The 21,434-nt window shown below is 45.6% G+C and overlaps 1 protein-coding gene across 3 annotated transcripts in view; it reads right to left on the minus strand.

Moving 5' to 3' along the window:
• The window catches only part of LOC105474604 (tubulin folding cofactor E), a 69,363-nt gene that overhangs the window by 20,838 nt on the left and 27,091 nt on the right, over nt 1–21,434 (minus strand). For all 3 annotated transcript variants that reach the window (XM_011729402.3, XM_011729401.3, XM_011729404.3), the window contains exons 3-4: nt 12,789–12,974; nt 7,173–7,261 (exon numbers count right to left, since the gene is read on the minus strand). In XM_011729402.3, coding sequence (XP_011727704.1) covers nt 7,173–7,261; nt 12,789–12,974 — 275 coding nt within the window. The remainder of the gene's footprint in view (nt 1–7,172; nt 7,262–12,788; nt 12,975–21,434) is intronic.

Consider the following 21,434-nt stretch of genomic DNA (forward strand, 5'->3'; position numbering starts at 1 on the left):
ACCAGGTGTGGTGGCATGTGCTTGTAATTCCAGCTACTCAGGAGGTTGAGGCACGAGAATCTCTAGAGCCGGGGAGGCGGAGGTTGCAGGGAGTGGAGATTGCACCACTGCACTCCAGCCTGGATGACAGAGTGAGACTGTCTCAAAAAACTAAAAATAAATTAAAAGTTCATTGTTATATACTCAAAACTTGAGACAAACATCTACAATCAAATGAAAAAGAACCAAATGTCATAACATTAAACCATCCTAGCACTATCCAACAAAAGGAGAGGGGAAAAGCGGTGAGGGTAACTTTGATTTCTTAAGCACCTAAGGTATACACACAAGCCTCACCCCAGCACATGACCTTCTATGGGGCACCATTACCATAGGAATCTCCAGATAAATAGCATCTGCAGGGGAGATAAGAGGGGTCAACTTGGGACACATGTTCAAAAGTGCATGACTTAGGAATTGAGAGGGTGTGCCGTAGCCTGGAAGCAGTTATAACAGTATCACTCCAACTGCCCCTGATACAGGGGTTCAGAGAGGATAACACAGTGGGACTGGAAAAGCAAAGCTGATGGGCAACACAAGTGCAGGTGAGGGGCTAGGTGCAGGTGCAGCGCCATCAGGAAGGGGCACAGCTTAGCCAGGTCCCCACAGAGAAAAAGGAGCTTGCAGCAGGACCGGGCCAGCTAGCGGAGGAGCCTACACTCTCATCTAACATGTGTATGTGTGGAAATTATTCAATGTACTGGTCTATTCTGCAAGTAATTATTTAGGGCCAGGAGCATCACAGTGGCAAAGCAGAGTCTCACCAGGGAGAGATGATCGCGACACAGGGCCTCTACAGTGTGTCACAGGCAGGCCTGTCTGTGCTCAGGGACAGAGCAGGGCACACAGGAAAGGTGTGTGGCTGTTCTATATGCAGTGCTCAGGGAAGACCACCTCCTCCAACAAGAGGGCATCTGAGCAGAGAGCTGAGGGAAATGGGGGGATGTCATCTGGGAGAGGAGCACGCGGTGGAGGAGTGACAAGAGCAAAGGCCCTAGGATGGGAACGAGCTCAGCCTATGACCGGGACAGCCGGCGCCTGTGTGACTGGAGCAGATGGGCTTGGGGGTACTAGAAACGAGGTCACAAGGGACAAGGGGCCAGGCCACACATCACAAAGGCCTTGCAGGCCACTTCAAAGTCTTTGCTAGTCTTTGCTTGAAACGGGAGATACTGGAGGCTTTGGAACAGCGACAGATGACCTGGGTCTTTTAAAAATCACTCTGCTTTGACTTTGATCTATACTATGTCCAAAAAAAAAAAAAAGGAAAAGTCACTGTGCTGCTGGGTTGAGCACGATTACAGGAAACAAAGGAGGGCCGGGAGTCTCCCGGAGGCCAGAGCAGAGCAGCAGAATGAGAGGGCAGACCACGGCAGAGGGGGCGTCTGACTCTGGACTGGGGCTCACAGGATTGCCAGTGGATTTAGGTGTGAGGCATGGGAGACAGGGAGTGTCAAGGACAACTCCAAGATCTGTGGCCTGTGCAACTGGAACTGTCATTTACTAAGAGGGGAAGACTACAGGATGGGCAGGCGTGAGGGGTCTTAGTTTTGGACATGCTAAATCTATGATGGCTATGAGACATCCAGACAGAGGTATCAAAGCAGCGGCTGGAGAGACAGATGTCCAAGAGGGCAGGCCGTGGAGGAGTGCCAGCCACACCCCAGAAGGTCTCTCAAGAAGCCAGGAGCTCCCATATCTGAGCCTCGGGGTACACCCAACACCCTGCAACCAGAGAAAGGTCCCATAGAAGTGACTGACGAGGACTGGCCAGTGACAAAAGAAGAGCTCTAAGATCCAGGCCAGGCGCGGTGGCTCACGCCTGTAATCCCAGCACTCTGAGAGGCCAAAGTGGGCAGATCACCTGAGGTCAGGAGTTCGAGACCAGCCTGGCCAACATGGTGAAACCCTGTCTCTACTAAAGATACAAAAATCGCCGGGCGCGGTGGCTCACGCCTGTAATCCTAGCACTTTGGGAGGCCGAGGCGGGCGGATCACAAGGTCAGGAGATCGAGACCACGGTGAAACCCCGTCTCTACTAAAAATACAAAAAATTAGCCGGGCGCGGTTGTGGGCGCCTGTAGTCCCAGCTACTCGGGAGGCTGAGGCAGGAGAATGGCGTGAACCTGGGAGGCGGAGCTTGCAGTGAGCCGAGATCGCGCCACTGCACTCCAGCCTGGGCGACAGAGCGAGACTCCATCTCAAAAAAAAAAAAAAAAAGATACAAAAATCAGGCCGGGAACTGTGACTCATGCCTGTAATCCCAGCACTTTGGGAGGCCGAGGCGGGTGGATCACCTGAGGTTGGGAGTTCGAGACCAGCCTGACCAACACGGAGAAACCCCGTCTCTACTAAAAATACAAAATTAGCCGGGCGTGGTGGCGCATGTCTGTAATCCCAGTTACTCGGGAAGCTGAGGCAGGAGAATCGTTTGAACCCGGGAGGCGGAGGTAGTGGTGAGCCAAGATCGTGCCATCGCATTCCAGCCTGGGCAACAAGAGCAAAACTCTATCTCAAAAAAAGAAAAAAAAAAACACAAAAATCAGCCAAGGGTGGTGGCACGTACCTGTGGTCCCAGCTACACAGGGGGCTGAGGCAGGAGAATCGCTTGAACCTGAGTGCCAGAAGGTTGCGGTGAGCTGAGATCGCGCCACTGCACTCCAGCCTGGGTGAAAGAGTGAGACTCCATCTCAAAAAAAAAAAAAAAAAAAAAAAAAAGAGCTCTAAGATCCAGTAATAACAACAGCAGCAGGGACAGCCACCGCCCTCACTGCTGCCGCCACTGCCAACCAGACCCAGGGGCTATGCTGATTTCTGGGTTGTTTTCCTTTTTCACAGTAGAAAAAACAGCAGCACAGCAGTCAGAGAGCTGTGTCATTGTGTGCAAATGAACAAGTGGGAAATTACACCCAAGTCAGCCTTGATTCAAAACCCATTTCATTGCACCCCTTAATGCAACAGGGGTCATCAAACGTACATAAAACGTGGAGAAAGTTTCTTTACAAAAACAGCGGCATCACTCCAAAGCATTGGTTAGAAAGGAAATATTTTAGGCAGGAACCAATTAGGAAGCTCTGCAAGAAGGTCAGGAACAAGGGAAGGATGGCAGAGAAGATGCGAAGAAAGGGATGACTCCAAACCCGGTCGCCAGCTACCCATGCCCAAATCCTGCCAGCTGCCTGGAGCTAACAATGGGGTCTACCCTCGTAAACAGTTGCATTTCAACTGGTAGTATGAGTACCTACAGGATAGCCTTGATTTTGCTGTGGCCGTCGCATCAAATGGAAGGGAAAAGAGTCAGGCTGCCGAAAATTCCAGACCCGGCAAACACCCTCCAGGTCCCCTCGGGCTCCTCCTCCACCCCTGGGGACACATCTGCATGGTGGCTTCTGTAAACTGTTCCTCCGCTGCTCCTCCTCAGCCTCCCCTTGGCTGCCCCAGCTTCCTGACACCGCCTCACGCAGGCTCATGCAAGGGGTGCTTTCCAGGCCTCTGGGTGACACTGTGGCCACCCTGTGTTTCCATTAACCCTGCTAAATCGGCTGTTAGGCTGCTGAGGAAGGGTTTAAGTCCAATCACGCTTCCTTCACTGCTGTTTCCTATTATGTAGCCTAGAGTTGTAACTGTCTCTAAGGTCTGTACAGAGCATACAGACCACCTACATCCTGAATCAGCCACGAACAGCTCTCAATATGTGGTCGCCCCTCCCACACACACCGTTCAAGGAGCCCCCGTGAACGCACAGGTCAGGCCTCCGGGCACAGATTCTCCTCCGCCGGTCATGAGGGAGGAGGCAGCTCATCCCCTCCCCTGGAAGTGCCCTGAGATTTGACATATCCAGGTCTGCAGCGCTCCCAATGCCTTGAGTTCTGGTCGAGTAAATAACCTCAAAGACAGACCAACTCAAAACAGGATGACTGGATTAAGCACCCAAAGCAATACTTCAGCTTCTGGCGAGAATTCAATTGGGACCTGCAAGACATTCATCACTGTATCTGCAAACACCAACCGTGACCGGATTATCTCGTGAAACCTCATTTCTTCGTGTCCTGGGGGACATTTTTCTCCAGAAAAGTGCAATATAAACAAACAACATGCTGATTCTCCAGGACACTGTTGACAGCTCTGAGCAACCCAACAGCCAGCACTCCCAAACCCATCTACTGCCACATCTGTCCTTTTCTTTGAGACAGAGTCTTGCTCTTGTCACCCAGGCTGGAGTGCAATGGCGTGATCTCGGCTCACTGCAATCTCCGCCTCCCAGGTTCAAGCGATTCTCCTGCCTCAGCTTCCCAAGTAGCTGGGATAACAGGCGCGCACCACCATGCCCGGCTAATTTTTGTACTTTTAGTAGAGATGGGGTTTCACCACATTGATCAGGCTGTTCTCTAACTCCTGACCTTAGGTGATCCACCCGCCTTGGCCTCCCAAAGTGCTGGAATTACAGGCATGAGCCACCACACCTGGTCCCCCACCCCCTTTTTTTTTTTTTTTTGAGATGGAGTCCCGCTCTGTCACCCAGGCTAGAGTACAGTGGTATGATCTCGGCTCACTGCAATCTCTGCCTCCCAGGTTCAAGTGATTCTCCTGCCTCAGCCTCCTCCTGAGTAGCTGGGATTACAGGCACCCGTAATTAACCATACCCGGTTAATTTTTTGTATTTTTAGTACAGACAGGGTTTCATCATGTTGGCCAGGCTGGTCTTGAACTCCTGACCTCAGGTGATCCATCCGCCTTGGCCTCCCAAAGTGCTGGAATTACAGGCATGAGCTACTGCACACGGCCCGATGACCAATCTTCTCAAATAGTTTAGGAATAGACCAGGCAGAAAGCAGAATGCTCTGACACTTCTGTGGCACTGGCTCCTTAGCAAACTCTTTTCTGCATCCACTCCATTCCCCTGACTCCAGCTGCCTAGCTCTGAAAATGACCACATATTTGCAGCACGCTGGGGTCAACAGAGGAGGCTGCTCAAGGGCAGACAGTGGATGTTGCAGCTACCACAGGTCCCAACAGACCCCCAGGCTGTTTCCCCTAAGGGAACTGAAACCGCAGACATGCAGATGGAGAGAGTTCTGATCTAATTTCCTTCATTGCACCATCCGGGCATTTTGCCAAAGAGAGCTACTTCACCTGGCATCTCTGCACTCAGAAAAAAACTGATCAAAACTGATACTTTTTGCAAAAGTTATTATGTACAGATCAAATAGACTTAATGAATTGGGGAAAGACCTTTTAAAGTTAGAGAAAGTCTATTTGGTTACCATGGGAAATTCTTCTTTTTGTTGAGACGCAGTCTCGCTGTTACCCAGGCTGGAGTACAATGGCGTGACCTCAGCTCACTGCCACCTCCGCCTCCTGGGTTCAAGCGATTCTCCTGCCTCAGCCTTCCAAGTAGCTGGGACTACAGGCACCCGCCACAATGCCTGGCTAATTTTTTTGTATTTTTCGTAGAGACGGGGTTTCACTGTGTTAGCCAGGATGGTCTCGATCTCCTGACCTCGTGATCCACCCCTCTTGGCCTCCCAAAGTGCTGGGATTACAGGCATGAGCCACCGCGCCCAGCCAGGAAACTTCTTAATAGAAACCAGGTCTAGCTGTCATCTAGGCTGAAGTATAGTGCATGACAGGCTCCTCACAGCCTTGAACTCCTGAGCTCAAGCAGTCCTCCCACCTCAGCCTCCTGAGTAGCTGAGATGACAGGCACATGCCACTACACTCTGTTTTGTTTGTTTTGTTTAATTTTTTATAGAGACAAGGTCTCGCAATGTTCCCAAGGCTGGTCTCAAACTCCTGACCTCAAGCAGTCCTCCAGTCTCAGCCTCCCAAAGTGTTGAGATTACCGGCATGAGCCACCATGCCCATCCTCGAAATTTTCTTTTAACTCACCTCCAACATTTTTGCTTATGGGCAAAAAAGCAATATATGACAAAAATAACACTAATAAGAGAAGGTAGAGAAAACAGATTCCAAACTTCATAAAGAGCCTCTTTTGGAGTATTATAACAAAGCGCATTCAGCTGCATGAAACCAGAACCAGAGTCTTTCCCACTAAAAATAACTGCATGAGGCCAGGTGTGTGGCTCACGCCTATAATCTCAGCACTTTGGGAGGCCGAGGCGGGCGAATCACCTGAGGTCAGGAGTTCGTGACCAGCCTCGCCAATGTGGCGAAACCCCATCTCTACTAAAAATACAAAAATTAGCCAGATGTGGTAGCAGGCACCTGTAATCCCAGCTACTCGGGAGGCTGGGGCAGAGGAATCGCTTGATCCTGGGAGGAAGAAGTTACAGTGAGCTGAGATCACACCACAGCACTCCAGCCTGGGCAACAGAGCAAGGTTCCATCTCAAAAAAAAAAAAAAAAAGAAATGCATGAGAAAACAGACCAGGGCTGAAGCAGATTCGTCTTGGGTTCCCGGTACACTGTCAGCGGCCCAGGTTCCCTCTCCTCTGCTCTCCCAATGTGTACCAGATGGCTTTCTTCACACTTGTAAGACAGCTGCCAAAGCCCTGGGCATTCCATCCGCTCAAGGCAGGGGGAAGGGGAAAAGCAACAGGCAAAAGGCAGAGGCCAACTAAGTGTGCCCCCTTTCTTTTTTGAGACGAAGTCTTGCTCTGTCGTCAGGCTGAGTGCACTGGCGCGATCTTAGCTCGCTGCAACCTCTGCCTACCGGGTTCAAGCAATTCTCCTGCCTCAGCCTCCTGAGTGGCTGGGACTACAGGCACATGCCACCATACCCGGCTAATTTTTGTATTTTTAGTAGAGACGGGTTTCACTATCTTGGCCAGGATGGTCTTGATCTCCTGACCTTGTGATCCACCTGCCTCAGCCTCCCAAAGTACTAGGATTACAGGCGTGAGCCACTGCACCCTGCCAAGTGTGCCTCCTTTCAAGGAGCCCGGTCCAGAAACTTCCACCTCAACTAGGGGAAGTCATGCTGGCAAACTTGCAAGCAAAGGCGTCTGGGAAGGTAAATAATATATCTGGGCCCCAACTACACCAAGCAAAACTGAACTGCATTAGGAAGGAAGTTGCGAAGAATGGACAATGGGTAGGCAATTAGCAGTCTCTGGCACAGGCATCAAATCCAAAGTCAGATTCCAGTAACAAGCTCTCGGTGAAAAGGATACTAGGACATGCTTCGGCAACTCCTCCTTTTTCACCAGCACAACTTACTGCACAGTTCCTCAGAGAAACTTCTTGCAACTTGCTCAGCTGACTGCATGAAAAACAGAGTTCACATGGATACGTAAGCACGTATGCTATCCACTGGCCCTTTAAAAAATTAAACACATTTCAGACATATAAAAGGGTACCAAAAATAATATACAAATACCAGTAACTACCACCCAAATTAAGAAATAAAACATTATCAAAAAAAGAGCACTACAAATATTACAAATGCAGCTGAAGTCCTCTGGGGGCCTCTCCAAACACGATTCTCCCTCTACTCCCCAGGGGTAACCTTTTATTTTTTTTTTTTTTGAGCTGGAGTCTCGCTGTGTTGCCCAGGCTGGAGTGCAGTGGCACGATCTAGGCTCGCTGCAGCCTCCACCTCCCAGGTTCAGGTGATTCTCCTGCCTCAGCCTCCCGAGTAGCTGGGATTACAGGCGCTTGCTACCACACCCGGCTAATTTTTGCATTTTTAGTAGAACAGGGTTTCACCATGTTGGCCAGACTGGTCTCGAACTCCTGACCTCAAGTGATCCACCCACCTCGGCCTCCCAAAGTGCTAGGATTACAGGTGTGAGCCACTGCACCCAGCCCTCCCCGGCGTAACCTTATACTTACACTACATTTGGTGTTTATTTAATCTTAAGCATTTCTTAATTTTTTTTTTTTTTTTTTTTTTTTTTTGAGACGGAGTCTCGCTTTGTCACCCAGGCTAGAGTCCAGTGGCTGGATCTCAGCTCACTGCAAGCTCCGCCTCCCAGGTTCACGCCATTCTCCTGCCTCAGCCTCCCACGTAGCTGGGACTACAGGCGCCCGCCACCTCGCCCGGCTAGTTTTTTGTATGTTTTAGTAGAGACGGCGTTTCACCGTGTTAGCCAGGATGGTCTCGATCTCCTGACCTCGTGATCCGCCCGTCTCGGCCTCCCAAAGTGCTGGGATTACAGGCTTGAGCCACCGCGCCCGGCCATTTCTTAATATTTTTACCATATATTTCCATATCCCTAAACAAATACAGCATTTTTTAATATTCTGAAACTTGATATAAATGGTATTCTACTCCGCAGAGCCTTCTGCAGCTGACTTTTTCTTTTTTTTTTTTTTTTTTGAGACGGAGTCTTGCTCTGTCGCCCAGGCTGGAGTGCAGTGGCTGGATCTTGGCTCACTGCAAGCTCCGCCTCCCGGGTTTACGCCATTCTCCTGCCTCAGCCTCCCGTGTAGCTGGGACTACAGGCGCCCGCTACCTCGCCCGGCTAGTTTTTTGTATTTTTTAGTAGAGACGGGGTTTCACTGTGTTAGCCAGGATGGTCTTGATCTCCTGACCTCGTGATCCGCCCGTCTCGGCCTCCCAAAGTGCTGGGATTACAGGCTTGAGCCACCGCGCCCGGCCTGCAGCTGACTTTTTCTTCAACAGTCTATTGTTCAGTGGTGAGATTTCACTACAGTGACACATGGAGCTCCAGGACATTCATCTTCACACCTGATAGTGTTTGTTACATGAACAGACCACAAGGAACATAGATATTCTTCTGCTGACATTTAGATTGTTCCCAACCATGCAGAAGTACACGCTATGGAGTGCTTCTTGCACTCACATGTAAAAGCCTCCCTAAAGGACTTCCTAGAAAGCGTGCCCAGCTCCAGCATGACCAGATACTTCTGGCAGCCATCTGTTAAGTGGAGAGAATCTTGTGTTTTCTATTCATGAAAAGAATCCGCATATATAATGTCTAAGAACACAGAATCTGGAACCAGACCACCTGGGTTCAAATCCCGATTCCACCATCTCCTTTGGCTTTGGAGAAGTGAATTAGCACCTCTGTGCCTCAGACTTCACATCTCTAAAAGGCCACGGTATATGCACAAGTTCACAGCGGCATTATTCCTGGTAGTCAAGAGGTGGAAGAACCCAAGTATCCATCAGCAAATGAAGGGATAACAAAACGTGGCATGCATATACAATGCAATACTGTGCAAACTTAAAAAACAAAAGAAGGAAATTCTGACATATGCCACAATGTGGATGAACCTTGAGTGCGTTATGCTAGGTGAAATAAGCCAGTCACAAACGAACAAATACGTGGCCGGGCGTGGTGGCTCACGCCTGTAATCCTAGCACTTTGGGAGGCCAAGGTGGATGGGTCACCTGGGGTCAGGGGTTTGAGACTAGCCTGGCCAACATGGAGAGACCCCGTCTCTACTAAAAAAAAAAAAAAAATACCAAAAATTAGCCTGGCATAGTGGTGGGCACCTGTAATCCCGGCTACTCAGGAGGCTGAGGCAGGAGAATCGCTTGAACCTGGGAGGGTGGAGGTTGCAGTGAGCCGAGATCACACCATTGCACTCCAGCCTGGGCAACAAGAGCGAAACTCTGTCTCAAAAAAAAAAAAAAAAAAAACACACAAAAACAAAAAAAAAGGAAAGAAAATCTAGGGTACAAAAGGCAGCAGCAGAATTCAACGGTAGAGGGTCCCAAACTTTCTCAGACCACAGGGTCCTTATGGTTTCAGTAATTTTTTTCGTGGTACTTAGGCCAAAATAAATACCTCACAGTTCCAATTAAGTATGTAGTTAGGGCCAAACAACTTAATCATTACTTATGTCCTGTCAACTCAGTGTCTGCTGGGCACTGCCCAACTTCCCAAACCCTGCAATCAGACTGGACGCCACCAACTCCATTTCCAGTTCCACACTGATTTAAGAGATACTTGCTTTTTTATAAAACAAATATTTCTATTGATGCATGATAAATGTACATAAATACTTGTGTTTTATCGCAGCAATCGCCCAAAAGCCAGCTTTGTAGGCTTATGACATCATTGAAAAGAACGACAGGAATCTCAGAAACAGCCAACTACTTCAAACTGCAGTTTGCACTGTGTCCGACAGATGTCGCTCCTTCCCCCTAAAATTTAAAATAGCCTGCCTTGCCAGGACAACTTGGCACTAAGGGTGAGGACTCAGATCTCAATCCAAGCATCACTCCAGAGCCAAAACCATCTCCAAGAGAAACCATACATACAAACAAATTTTTTAAATTTGTTTTTGATTCCTTTATTGAGTCTTAGTGGTACGATCTCAAAGCTGGTCAGCTGGATTTTATTGAGGAGATAAGACAGTGGCTTAAAGTAGAGGTTTCAACTCCTAAAAAAAACTCCTAAAGCTACCATTAATTGCAGGATCTCATTTGTTATTCACAACAGCACTTATTTCTTAGGTTTTATGTTGTAATTGAGGAAACTGAGGCTTAGAAACAGTAAGTAGCTATCTCTAACTTCTGTCAGAGCCAAAAGTGCCTTAGCTGGCGTCTGAACCCAGCCTAACTCCAACACTGGCTGCATTCCACCAAGCTGTCTTATAATTTCTGAACTGACTAATCTCTAGCCAACATACAAGATTGCTCCAGAATCTCTAAAATTTTACCTTTTCAATCAAGAAAGACACTAGCTAATGGTTAAATTCAATGATACTCAAGTAGTAGGGTCATTTACAGAAAAATTCATGAGTTACATAGTTGTTCATAAACTAGGGGATGAAAATCCATTTGCAATTTGTTAATATTCTTAGAGCCCACAATATTCTCTGAAAGAGATTAACCAATAAAAAAAAAAATGCTTCTTTTGGGTAAGAGATATTTGAATATTTGGGTTTTTTGTTGGTTTGTCGTTTGAGACAAGGTCTCACTATGTCACCTAGGCTGGAGTGCAGTGGTGCAATCATGGCTCACTGCAGCCTTGACCTCCTGGGTTCAGGTGATCGTCCCACCTCAGCTTTCCAAATAGCTGGGACTACAGGCACGCACCACTACACCCAGCTAATTTATTTATTTATTTATTTATTTTTTGTAGATACAGGGTTTTGCCATGTTGCCCAAGCTATTTATATTTTAAATGGGAACAAGGCAAAGAACTCTAACCCCTATGAAGCATGTAGTTCTTTAAATCCAAGTAAATCAGTAGGGTAAACAGTAAAAACTGTTCATGATAGTTATGTCTTTTTTTTTTTTTTTTTTTTTTTTTGAGACAGAGTCTCATTCTGCCACCCAGGCTGGAGTGCAGCTGCACGATCTCGGTTGACTGCAACGTCCACCTTCCAGGTTCAAGCGATTCTCCTGCCTCAGCCTCCCAAGTAGCTGGAATTACAGGCACATACCACCACATCTGGTTAATTGTTTGTATTTTTAGTAGAGACAGGGTTTCACCATGTTGGCCAGGCTAGTCTCAAATTCCTGGCCTTAAGAGGTAGATGTGAATCCGCCTGCCTCGGCCTCCAAAAGTACTAAGATTACAAGCATGAGCCACCGCACCCAGCCCATTTATGATACTTATATCCAAGTGGTGGCATTAGTCATACTTTTGTGTTCAACTTGTGATTGCTAAATTCTCAACAATCAAGGTATTTTGTTTTATAAAGAACAGTCCATTTGTTCCTTTTTCTAAAACTCTTGATTTATTCTGAGTTTTTTTTAATGGGGGCCATGTATGCTAAAGAGTAGATGTACCAAGAAATGTATTTATTTTCAATATTGTTCCCATGTGCACTTTTATTAATAACAATAATAACAAAAGATAGTAAAGAAATTTACTTTGGACAGAACTATAGCTTAATTCTTTTAGAGACTGAAAGGGAATATACTGCAGGCTTCCAAGTGGCCACAAATTGATTCTCACAGTGGCCACCAGGGGTCCTTACCCAGCTGCCTCGTCCAAGTCACTCACCACAGTAGTAAGCTGCAAGGCCTGGCCAGTTCTTGTGCAGCCATGACTGGTTTTGTGTAAATATTAACTTTCTCTCTCTTTGATTCGAGCACTTCACTGGAATGACTAGTAAGCCTCCTTGTGCAAAGTCACAATATACAGTTTCAGAGAAAAGAGAATGTTCTCATACAGCAGTTTTAAAGTGCATTATTTTAAGGCCGGGTGCCGTGACTCACGCCTGTAATCCCAGTGCTTTGGGAAGCCAAGGATTGCTTGAGCCCAAGAGTTGAAGACCAGCCTGGGCAACATAGCAAGATCCTGTCTGTATAAAAACAAAAATACAATACAATACAATAAAATGCATTATTTAGAGCCCATATCGCAAAATTGTGATTCAGCAGAGCTGGGATGGGACCAAAGATGCCGCATGTTTCACAGCTCCCCGGGGGATGAAGATGTGCAGCCAGAGGTGGGAACTACTCCCTACTATTAATAGATGGCACCAGCACCCTCTGTGGCATAGGGAACAATTCAGACTGCTGTTTCCATTCCCAACTTACCATCACCATGAAATAGAAAAGAACCCAAATGTCAGCCTTAGTTACTTAGTCAACACGAGATAATATGATGTGAATATTAATGATGGGCCAATAAATGTTTCAATTGCAAACTGGATAAATCTACCAATCCTGTGCTAACATAAGAATTTTAATTTCCCTAAATAATCCTTGGATTCCTCAAATTTTTATTCAGTTTCTGTGGAACCATAAACCAATTTAGAAGCAAATTCGTGAGCGTCCATGTAGAGTCATGGGTATTTAAATTCTGAACCTTAATAAAACCATAAAAGTCAGCTCTGCCATTAAAAACTCCACTTACCTTTGCTGTTTCATAAGAGAGTCAAAACCAACAGTCTCCACAGGTTTATTTCCAAGTGTAACAATTTGTTCTTTTCTATCTTCCTCTGGTCCATCTTCTAACACATAGCGGTTCTTAATTGCAGTAAGAAAGTCTGTTCCAAAATTTACCTTATTCGGACGAATAAAGGATCCTCCTGTTGGGTGCCTGGTAAGGAACAGCGAATGAAACACAAAATATTACCCACCAAGAAAGGCCACAAATGCAATGTTCTGAAGGTCTCCAAAAATGTATATATGCTAAAAAATCAAAATTAGCATAAAAGAGAATATCACATACTAAATAATATATAATCAGTATGATTGACCATAAAGGGTTATGATTTTATGCAAGCATGTTAAATCCCTCTAGATAAACTAACAAGTAATATGAAACTGATAATTCACAGTAGAAAAAACAGAACCATTCAATCCATGGGAGTGGCCAGGCATGGTGGCTCACGACTGTAATCCCAGCACTTTGGGAGCCCAAGGCGGGTGGATCACCTGGGGTCAGGAGTTCAAGACCAGCCTGGCCAACATGGCGAAACCCTCATCTCTACTAAAAATACAAAAATTAGCTCGGCATGGTGGTGCACACCTGTAGTCCCAGCTACTCGGGAGGCTAAGGCAGGAGAATTGTTTGAACCCGGGAAGTGGAGGTTGCAGTGAGCCAAGATCATGCCACTGCACTCCAGCCTGGGTGACAGAGCGAGACTCTATCTTAAAAAAAAAAAAAAAAAAAAAAAAATTATAGGTGGATTATATACAAAATATTTTATTTATTTATTTATTTTTTATTTATTTTTTTTGGTAACAGAGCAAGACTTTGTCACTTAAAAAAAAAGAAGAAGAAACAGGGAACTCTATAAATTGCTCAAAATTGTATTATAAACACTATTTCAGGCCAGGCACAGTGGCTCACAACTGTAATCCCAGCACTTTGGGAGGCCGAGGCAGGCGAATCACGAGGTCAGGAGATTGAGACCATCCTGACTAACAAGGTGAAACCCCGTCTCTACTAAAAAATACAAAAAATTAGTCGGGCATGGTGGCGGGTGCCTGTAGTCCCAGCTGCTCAGGAGGCTGAGGCAGGAGAATGGTGTGAACCTGGGAGGCAGAGCTTGCAATGAGCCGAGATTGCACCACTGCACTCTAGCCTGGGCAACAGAGTGAGACTCCGTCTCAAAAAAAACAAAACAAATAAACAAAAAAAACCAAACACTATTTCAGCTTATAATCATTACTTTTTTTTTTTTTTTTTGAGAGAGAATCTCACTCTATTGCCCAGACTGGAATGCAAGGACACAATCTTGACTCACTGCAACCTCTGCCTCCTGGGTTCAATCTACTCTCCTGCCTCAGCCTCCCAATTAGCTGGGACTACAGGCATGTGCCAATATGCCCAGGCTAATTTTTGTATTTTTAGTAGCGACAGGGTTTCACCATGTTGGCCAGGCTGGTCTTGAACTTCTGACCTTAAGTGATTCTCCAGCCTTGACCTCCCAAAGTGCTGGCATTACAGGTGTGAGCCACCAGGCCTGACCTAATTTTGTTTTTTATTTTTTTTTAAAGAAAGTGGGTCTCACTCTGTCACCTAGGCTAGAGTGCGGTGACGCAACCATAACTAACTGCAGCCTCCAATTTCCAGGGCTCAGGCAATGCTCCCTCTTCAGCCTCCCACGTAGCTAGGACAATAGGCATAAGCAACCATGTCCAGCTAACATTTTTTGTATTTTCTTTAAGAGACAACATCTCACTATGTTGCTCAGGAGACAACCATTAACTCTTGAAGAAAGAAATCAGACGTTCTTAGAAGTCACCATAATTTTGGCCAGGCACGGTGTCTCATGCCTATAATCCCAGTACTTTGGGAGGCTGAAAAGGGCAGATCACCTGAGGTCGAGAGTTCAAGACCAGCCTGACCAACAAGGAGAAACTCTATCTCTACTAAAAATACAAAATTAGCCAAGCGTGGTGGCGCATGCCTGTAATCCCAGCTACTCGAGAGGCTGAGGCAGGACAATCACTTGAACCCAGGAGGTGGAGGTTGCAATATGCCAAGATCACGCCATTGCACTCCAGCCTGGGCAACAAGAGCAAAACTCCATCTCAAAAAATAAAAATTAAAAAAGTCACCATAATTGAAAAGGATGAAAACTAGTATTTGTGATAAATTTTGTTAACATAGACATACATACAGTTTTTTCTAGGATGTGGGTTCACAGTGATGACCAGACTCTAAAAGGAACTTGTGATCCCAAAAACTTAAAACCAATCCCCACCTGGGAAGAAGTGGCCAGGAGGGAGTTAGAAACTTAGAGAGTGTGGGCCAGGTGCAGTGGCTCACCCCTATAATTCTAGCATTTTGGGAGGCTGAGGCGGGCAGATCACCTAAAGTAAGGAGTTTGAGACCACCCTGGTCAACATGGTGAAACCCTGTCTCTATTAAAAATACAAAAATTAGCCGGGCGTGGTTGCTGGTGACTGGAGTTTCGCTACTTGGAAGTATGAGGCAAGAGAATCACTTGAGCCGGGAGGTGAAGGTTGCAATGAGCCAAGATCACATCATTGCACTCTAGCCTGAGCAATAGATAGAAACTCGAGGAGGGGAGGGGAGGGGAAGGGAAACTCGGAGAGTGTGGTGTCCTGGAAGCCAATGAAGAAAGTCAACAACCATGACCACTGCTAAAAACAGGTCAGGTAAGGTAACAGCTGAGGCCTGGCCACTGAATCCAGCAACATGAACATAACCTTTCCTACAAGCAGTCTGGGTGGGGCAATAGGGCAAAGCCCAGTGGGGGTGAGTTCCAAAGACTGGGAGGCAACTGAGCACAGCCTACCGTTGTCCTGAAGGGGCACAGGGGTCAAAGAAGGGAGACTGTTTAAGACAGGAGAAAATATCCACCTTGTATGTTGATGAAATTAATTCCGTGGAACAGGGGGAAGCTGATTATGCAGGAAATTAAAATCTCTTTTGTAGCAAAATTAAGTCCCATAGTTCTCTCATGGCTTATACACACACATCAGTGGTTTGTTTCTGTAAGTTAAACATATTTCTTAAGTTAAAAGCCTAGTTTACTGGCTGCTCTGCCTATGGAGTAGCCATTCTTTATTCCTTTACTTTCTTTTTTTTTTTTTTTTTTTTTTTTTTTGAGACGGAGTCTCGCTGTGTCGCCCAGGCTGGAGTGCAGTGGCCGGATCTCAGCTCACTGCAAGCTCTGCCTCCCGGGTTTTTACGCCATTCTCCTGCCTCAGCCTCCCGAGTAGCCGGGACTATAGGCGCCCGCCACCTCGCCCGGCTAGTTTTTTGTATTTTTTAGTAGAGACGGGGTTTCACCGTGTTAGCCAGGATGGTCTCGAACTCCTGACCTCGTGATCCGCCCGTCTCGGCCTCCCAAAGTGCTGGGATTACAGGCTTGAGCCACCGCACCCGGCCTCCTTTACTTTCTTAATAAATTTGCTTTCACTTTATGGATTCCCCTCAAATTCTTTCCTTTGCAAGATTCTAGAACCCTCTCTTGGGGTCTGGATCAGGCCCCTTTCCGGTAACATCTCTCTGGCGAACCACAGAAAGGATAATACTGAGGAGACCCGCCCCCCAGCCCAAAGGAAATAAGACTGCAGCACTGACTGGGTGACCTTGGGACACAATTGGAGAAACTGGTTATTTTACCAAGGTTTTAACTGGAATGGCGTGTGTTCCTTTAAGGAATCAAACTTGGCTTATAGAGTCAATAAAAGCCCCTTGGGAAAACTGGCCTCATTCCTTGTCTACACAGTTCCTGACCTGTGTCCCACAGGCCTATGGAACACAAAAGAATGATCCCACCTATTCCTGTGAACCAACCAGTGATCTCTGGCTGCTGCTCAGAAGAAACAAGAGAGATGGGTAATGTTATTCTAATTCTGGGCACATATTGGAATTGGCTAGTGACTACTTATTAGCTTGATTTCAACAACTGCGCAGTTCATGGAAAACCTTCTAATTTAGTTTACTTGGGATAATTTTACTTTTTTCATTTTGCTGTTGTGAAATATATTGCTGTGATTATACTCTTTGTGTAGGAATGCAGGATAAGCTTACTAAATGTTTTCTTAAACTGAACACTTAGTAATCTTCCAGATACCACCTTTTGTCGGAACTCAAGAGTTAAGAATGGCCTTCGCCATACCAACGCTTTTGAACTGAGCTCCTCTCTACCCTGAATGCAAGAGACCCAACAGTTAGGCAGGGACATCATCACCCCTGTTCAGCATAAAGAAGTTACAGAAGGTGAATCTTCATCCCTCTGCAACCCTTAGGATTAGGGTTTTCTTATAAAAGGAAGGGGGGAAATATGTCAGAGATGTCTGAACCACAGCAACTCCATCTTGAATAGGTGCTGGTTAAAATAAGGCTGAGACCTACCAGGCTGCATTCCAGTTTGTTAGGCATTCTAAGTCTCAGGATGAGATAGGAGGTCGGTACAAGATACAGGTCATTAAAGACCTTGCTGATGAAACAGCATGCAGTAAAGAAGCCAGCTAAAACCCACCAAAACCAAGACGGAGATTACAGTGACCTCTGGTCATCCTCACTGCTACACTCCCACCAGCGCCATGACAGTTTACAAATGCCATGGCAACATCAAGAAGTTACCCTACATGGTCTTAAAAGGTGAGGCATGAATAATCCATCCCTTGTTTAGCATATCATCAAGAAATAACCATAGAAATGGGCACCCAGTAGTCCTCAGGACTGTTCTGCCTATGGAGTAGCCATTCGTTATTCCTTTATTATTATTATTATTATTATTATTTTGGAGACGGAGTCTCACTCTGTTGCCCAGGCTGGAGTGCAGTGGTGTGATCTTGGCTCACTGCAACCTCAGCCTCCCAGGTTGAAGCATTTCTCCTGCCTCAGCCTCCTGAGTAGCTGGGATTACAGGCGTGCAACACCACGCCTGGCTAATTTTTGTATTTTTATAAATACAAGAGAAAAGGTAGAGAAAAGGTCTCACCATGTTGGCCTGGCCGGTCTCGAACTCTTAACCTCAGGTTATCTACTTGCCTTGGCTTCCCAAAGTGCTGGAAGTACAAGTAAGCCACCGCGCCTGGCCCTTTTACTTTCTTAATAAACTTGCTTTCTCCTAAAAAAATCCTAGTTAACATATATGTTCTTAAAACCAGGGGTGGGGATGGGGGAACAGGGATGGAGGCAATACAAACACAAACCAGGGTTCAACTCCTGGCTGATTACTTACTAGCTATGTGACCTCAGGCAGCTGAATTTACACCTCAACCTAAATTACCTCATCTATAAAGCCCTCTCAAAAGAGCTTATTTATAAAGATTAAATAAGCCATCTACTTTATTGCCTGGCACAAGCACTAACTGCCCTTTATGTATAGTTACTGCATCTGATATAATAGTACTGAAAATAAACTGGCCAGGTGTGGCAGCTCACTTCAGGAAGCCGAGGCTGGAGGATCCCTTGAGACCAGGAGTTTGAGACCAGCCTGGACAACAGAGCGAGACCCCTTCTCTACAAAAAAAAATTTAAACATTAGCCAGGCATGGTGGTGTGCACCTATAGTCCCAGCTACTCAGGAGGCTGAGGCAAGAAGATCATCTGAGTCTAGGAGTTCACAGTTCCAGTGAGCTAGGATTGCACCACGCCACTCTGGTCTGGGGAACACAGTGAGACCCTGTCTCAAAAAAAAAAAACAAAAAAAAAAAACTCACGCCTGTAATCCCAGCACTTTGGGAGGCCGAGGCAGGTGAATCACTTGAGGTCAGGAGTTCGAGACCGGCCTGGCCCTCATGTTGAAACCCCATCTCTACTAAAAACGCAAAAAATTAGCCAGGCATGCTAGCAGGTGCCTGTAATCCCAGTTACTCGGGACGCTGAGGCAGGAGAATCACTTGAACCCGGGAGGCGGAGGTTGTGGTGAGCTGAGATCACGCCACTGCACTCCAGCCTGGGCAACAAGAGTGAAACTACGTCTAAAAACAAACAAACAAACAAACAAACAAAACCCCACATATTTTGAAATACTGAGATAAGTCAAACGTCATACTCTCTAAACCTAGCCAATGGCTCTCAAACTTGTTCAGACAAGCTCCCGACCTATCCATACCATCATAATGACATAATTTCATCATATGAAGTATGTACAATTTACTAGCAGAAAATATCAATATATACAAGAAAAAGTCACATAAATCTCAGGTATAAAGTTGTTACCTGTTTCAGTTACCTATTGCTGCATAAAAACTCCCCAAAGCACAGTGGCTTAAAACGTTAAGGTGATACTCGGTACAGTTCTCTGGGTCAGCTTTGCTGAGCTTTGTTGTTCTGATTCATGTGTTGTCAGCTATGGTCACCCACGTGACTGCATTCAGTTGGGAGCTGGCTGAGGCTGAACCATCCAAGATGGCTCAACTCAGATTTCGGCACCTGAGTGGAGGTAGCTGGAATGGCGACAGTCTGGCTGGACCCCTGTTCCCAACAGGGTTAGACTTAGCTCAGATGATGACTGGCTTCCAAGAGAGTGAAAACAGAAACTGCAAGGCCTCTTAAAGGCTAATCCCAGAACTACTGATACAACATCATTGCACTTACTTACCAGAGCATGTCATGGGCTAGCCTAGACTCAGAGAAAGAGGAATTACACTCCGCCTCTTCATGGGAGAAGCAGCATGCATGAATAAGGATGGGAAGCACTACTGGCAGCCATCTTTGGTGACAATATACCACACCTACCCCTCCCCACCAAAAAACGGATGCCACGTTGGGCAAGCTTAGATGTGTCCATCTAGCCACCCAGGCCCAGCAGTTTCACCTCCATGAACAGGACAAGGCTAAGTTCAGGGGAAGGCAAGGGACATCCTCTGCCATATGCTAACATGGGCTCAAAGGACAGTGTGGCCTGGCCTAGGTGAGGTAAAGAGCAAGATCTTAGCATCCCCCACCATAGAATTTGCCATCTGGATAAACAAGGCCACACCTGCACAGCAGAGACAACCACACCTGAACTCCTTCAAGTCACAGAAAAGTGGGGAGAAACAAAACAAATGATTATTTTAAAATCTGTGAGCAAAATCTTCCAAGATGTACGGTATGCAGCAATAGCTAACTGAGACAGATGAGGAAGGTGGATTGCTATTTTCACTAACTTCTTATCAAAATTCAACATTATCTTTACTCATAAATTCAGGCAACAAACTAGAGTAAGATTTATAGCATTTTGTCACCAATGGAAATCAAAGATATTTTCCTATTTACACTTGTGGCAGATATTTTTTTAAAAGATCACTTATTCTCATGATTGCTTCAAAATTCAGTAGTTATTAGACCCACTGGTAGATCTTATCATTTAATATTATTTAATAAAGATTAATAATAAGGGCCAGGCGCGGTGGCTCAAGCCTGTAATCCCAGCACTTTGGGAGGCCGAGACGGGCGGATCACAAGGTCAGGAGATCGAGACCATCCTGGCTAACATGGTGAAACCCCGTCTCTACTAAAAATACAAAAAAACTAGCCGGGCGAGGTGGCGGGCGCCTGTAGTCCCAGCTACTCGGGAGGCTGAGGCAGGAGAATGGCGTAAACCCGGGAGGCGGAGCTTGCAGTGAGCTGAGATCCGGCCACTGCACTCCAGCCTGGGCGACAGAGCGAGACTCCGTCTCAAAAAAAAAAAAAAAAAAAAAAAAAGATTAATAATAAAAAATACTTAATATATTACTATAGCAATTTTCCCATGCATATTCTATGTATACATCAATTTTTTAAAAAATATTTTGATTTCTATATTTCAACATAACTGATTTTCTTTGTAATATATTTATTTCCTGCTTTTAAAAGTATTATTTTATGCCTGCCAAAAGGATCCACAGCACAAAAAAAGTCCCTGATCTTGAGTATATTCTGAAAAGATGTGGAATCTGAGCTGGGTCTTTAAGGATGAGTAGGAGTTTGATGAAAAAAACAAAAAAAGGAGCTGTGCTTTTGTCCTGCCAGAGGCATCAAACAGGATCCTACATAGAAAACAAAAAATAGCAGAGCAAAAGCAGTGCCACTGAAAATTAAACATTTATGAAAGCTGTAACATTTTCAATAAGGTTTTATGGTTTAAACAGAGGCGCTTTCTGAAGGAAATTACAAAGATCACTTCTAGGTAATCTCCTTTTTTTATTTACATTTTTGGTAGAGATGGGGTCTCACTATGTTGACCAGGCTGGTCTCAAACTCCTGGCCCAAGTGATCCTTCCCCATAGGCCTCCCATAGTACTGGGATTATAGGCTTAAGCCACTCTGCCCGGCCTCCTTTAATTTTCTAGTATGGCAACATACAAATAGATCTTGTGTTTACTAACTATTAATTATTAATGTTAAACACTTTATGTGAAAGAAGGTGAAATAAATCCTCAGGCACATTACTAGGTGTTAGAAAAATAGCTCCAGACAATTTGTATTTGTTTGCTTATATACCTTAATCTATGAAAATGTGTACGAATAAGTTTTGTATCTAATAAACTGTTTCTAGAGTCTCATTAATAAAATAGATTTTGTTTTATGAAATAGTGAGATCTGAAATTTTAGAAATTGAATTTCATACTGAAATAAAATGTATGAAATAGTATT

Source organism: Macaca nemestrina, chromosome 1 (assembly GCF_043159975.1).
Source record: "Macaca nemestrina isolate mMacNem1 chromosome 1, mMacNem.hap1, whole genome shotgun sequence".
Taxonomy (NCBI): domain Eukaryota; kingdom Metazoa; phylum Chordata; class Mammalia; order Primates; family Cercopithecidae; genus Macaca; species Macaca nemestrina.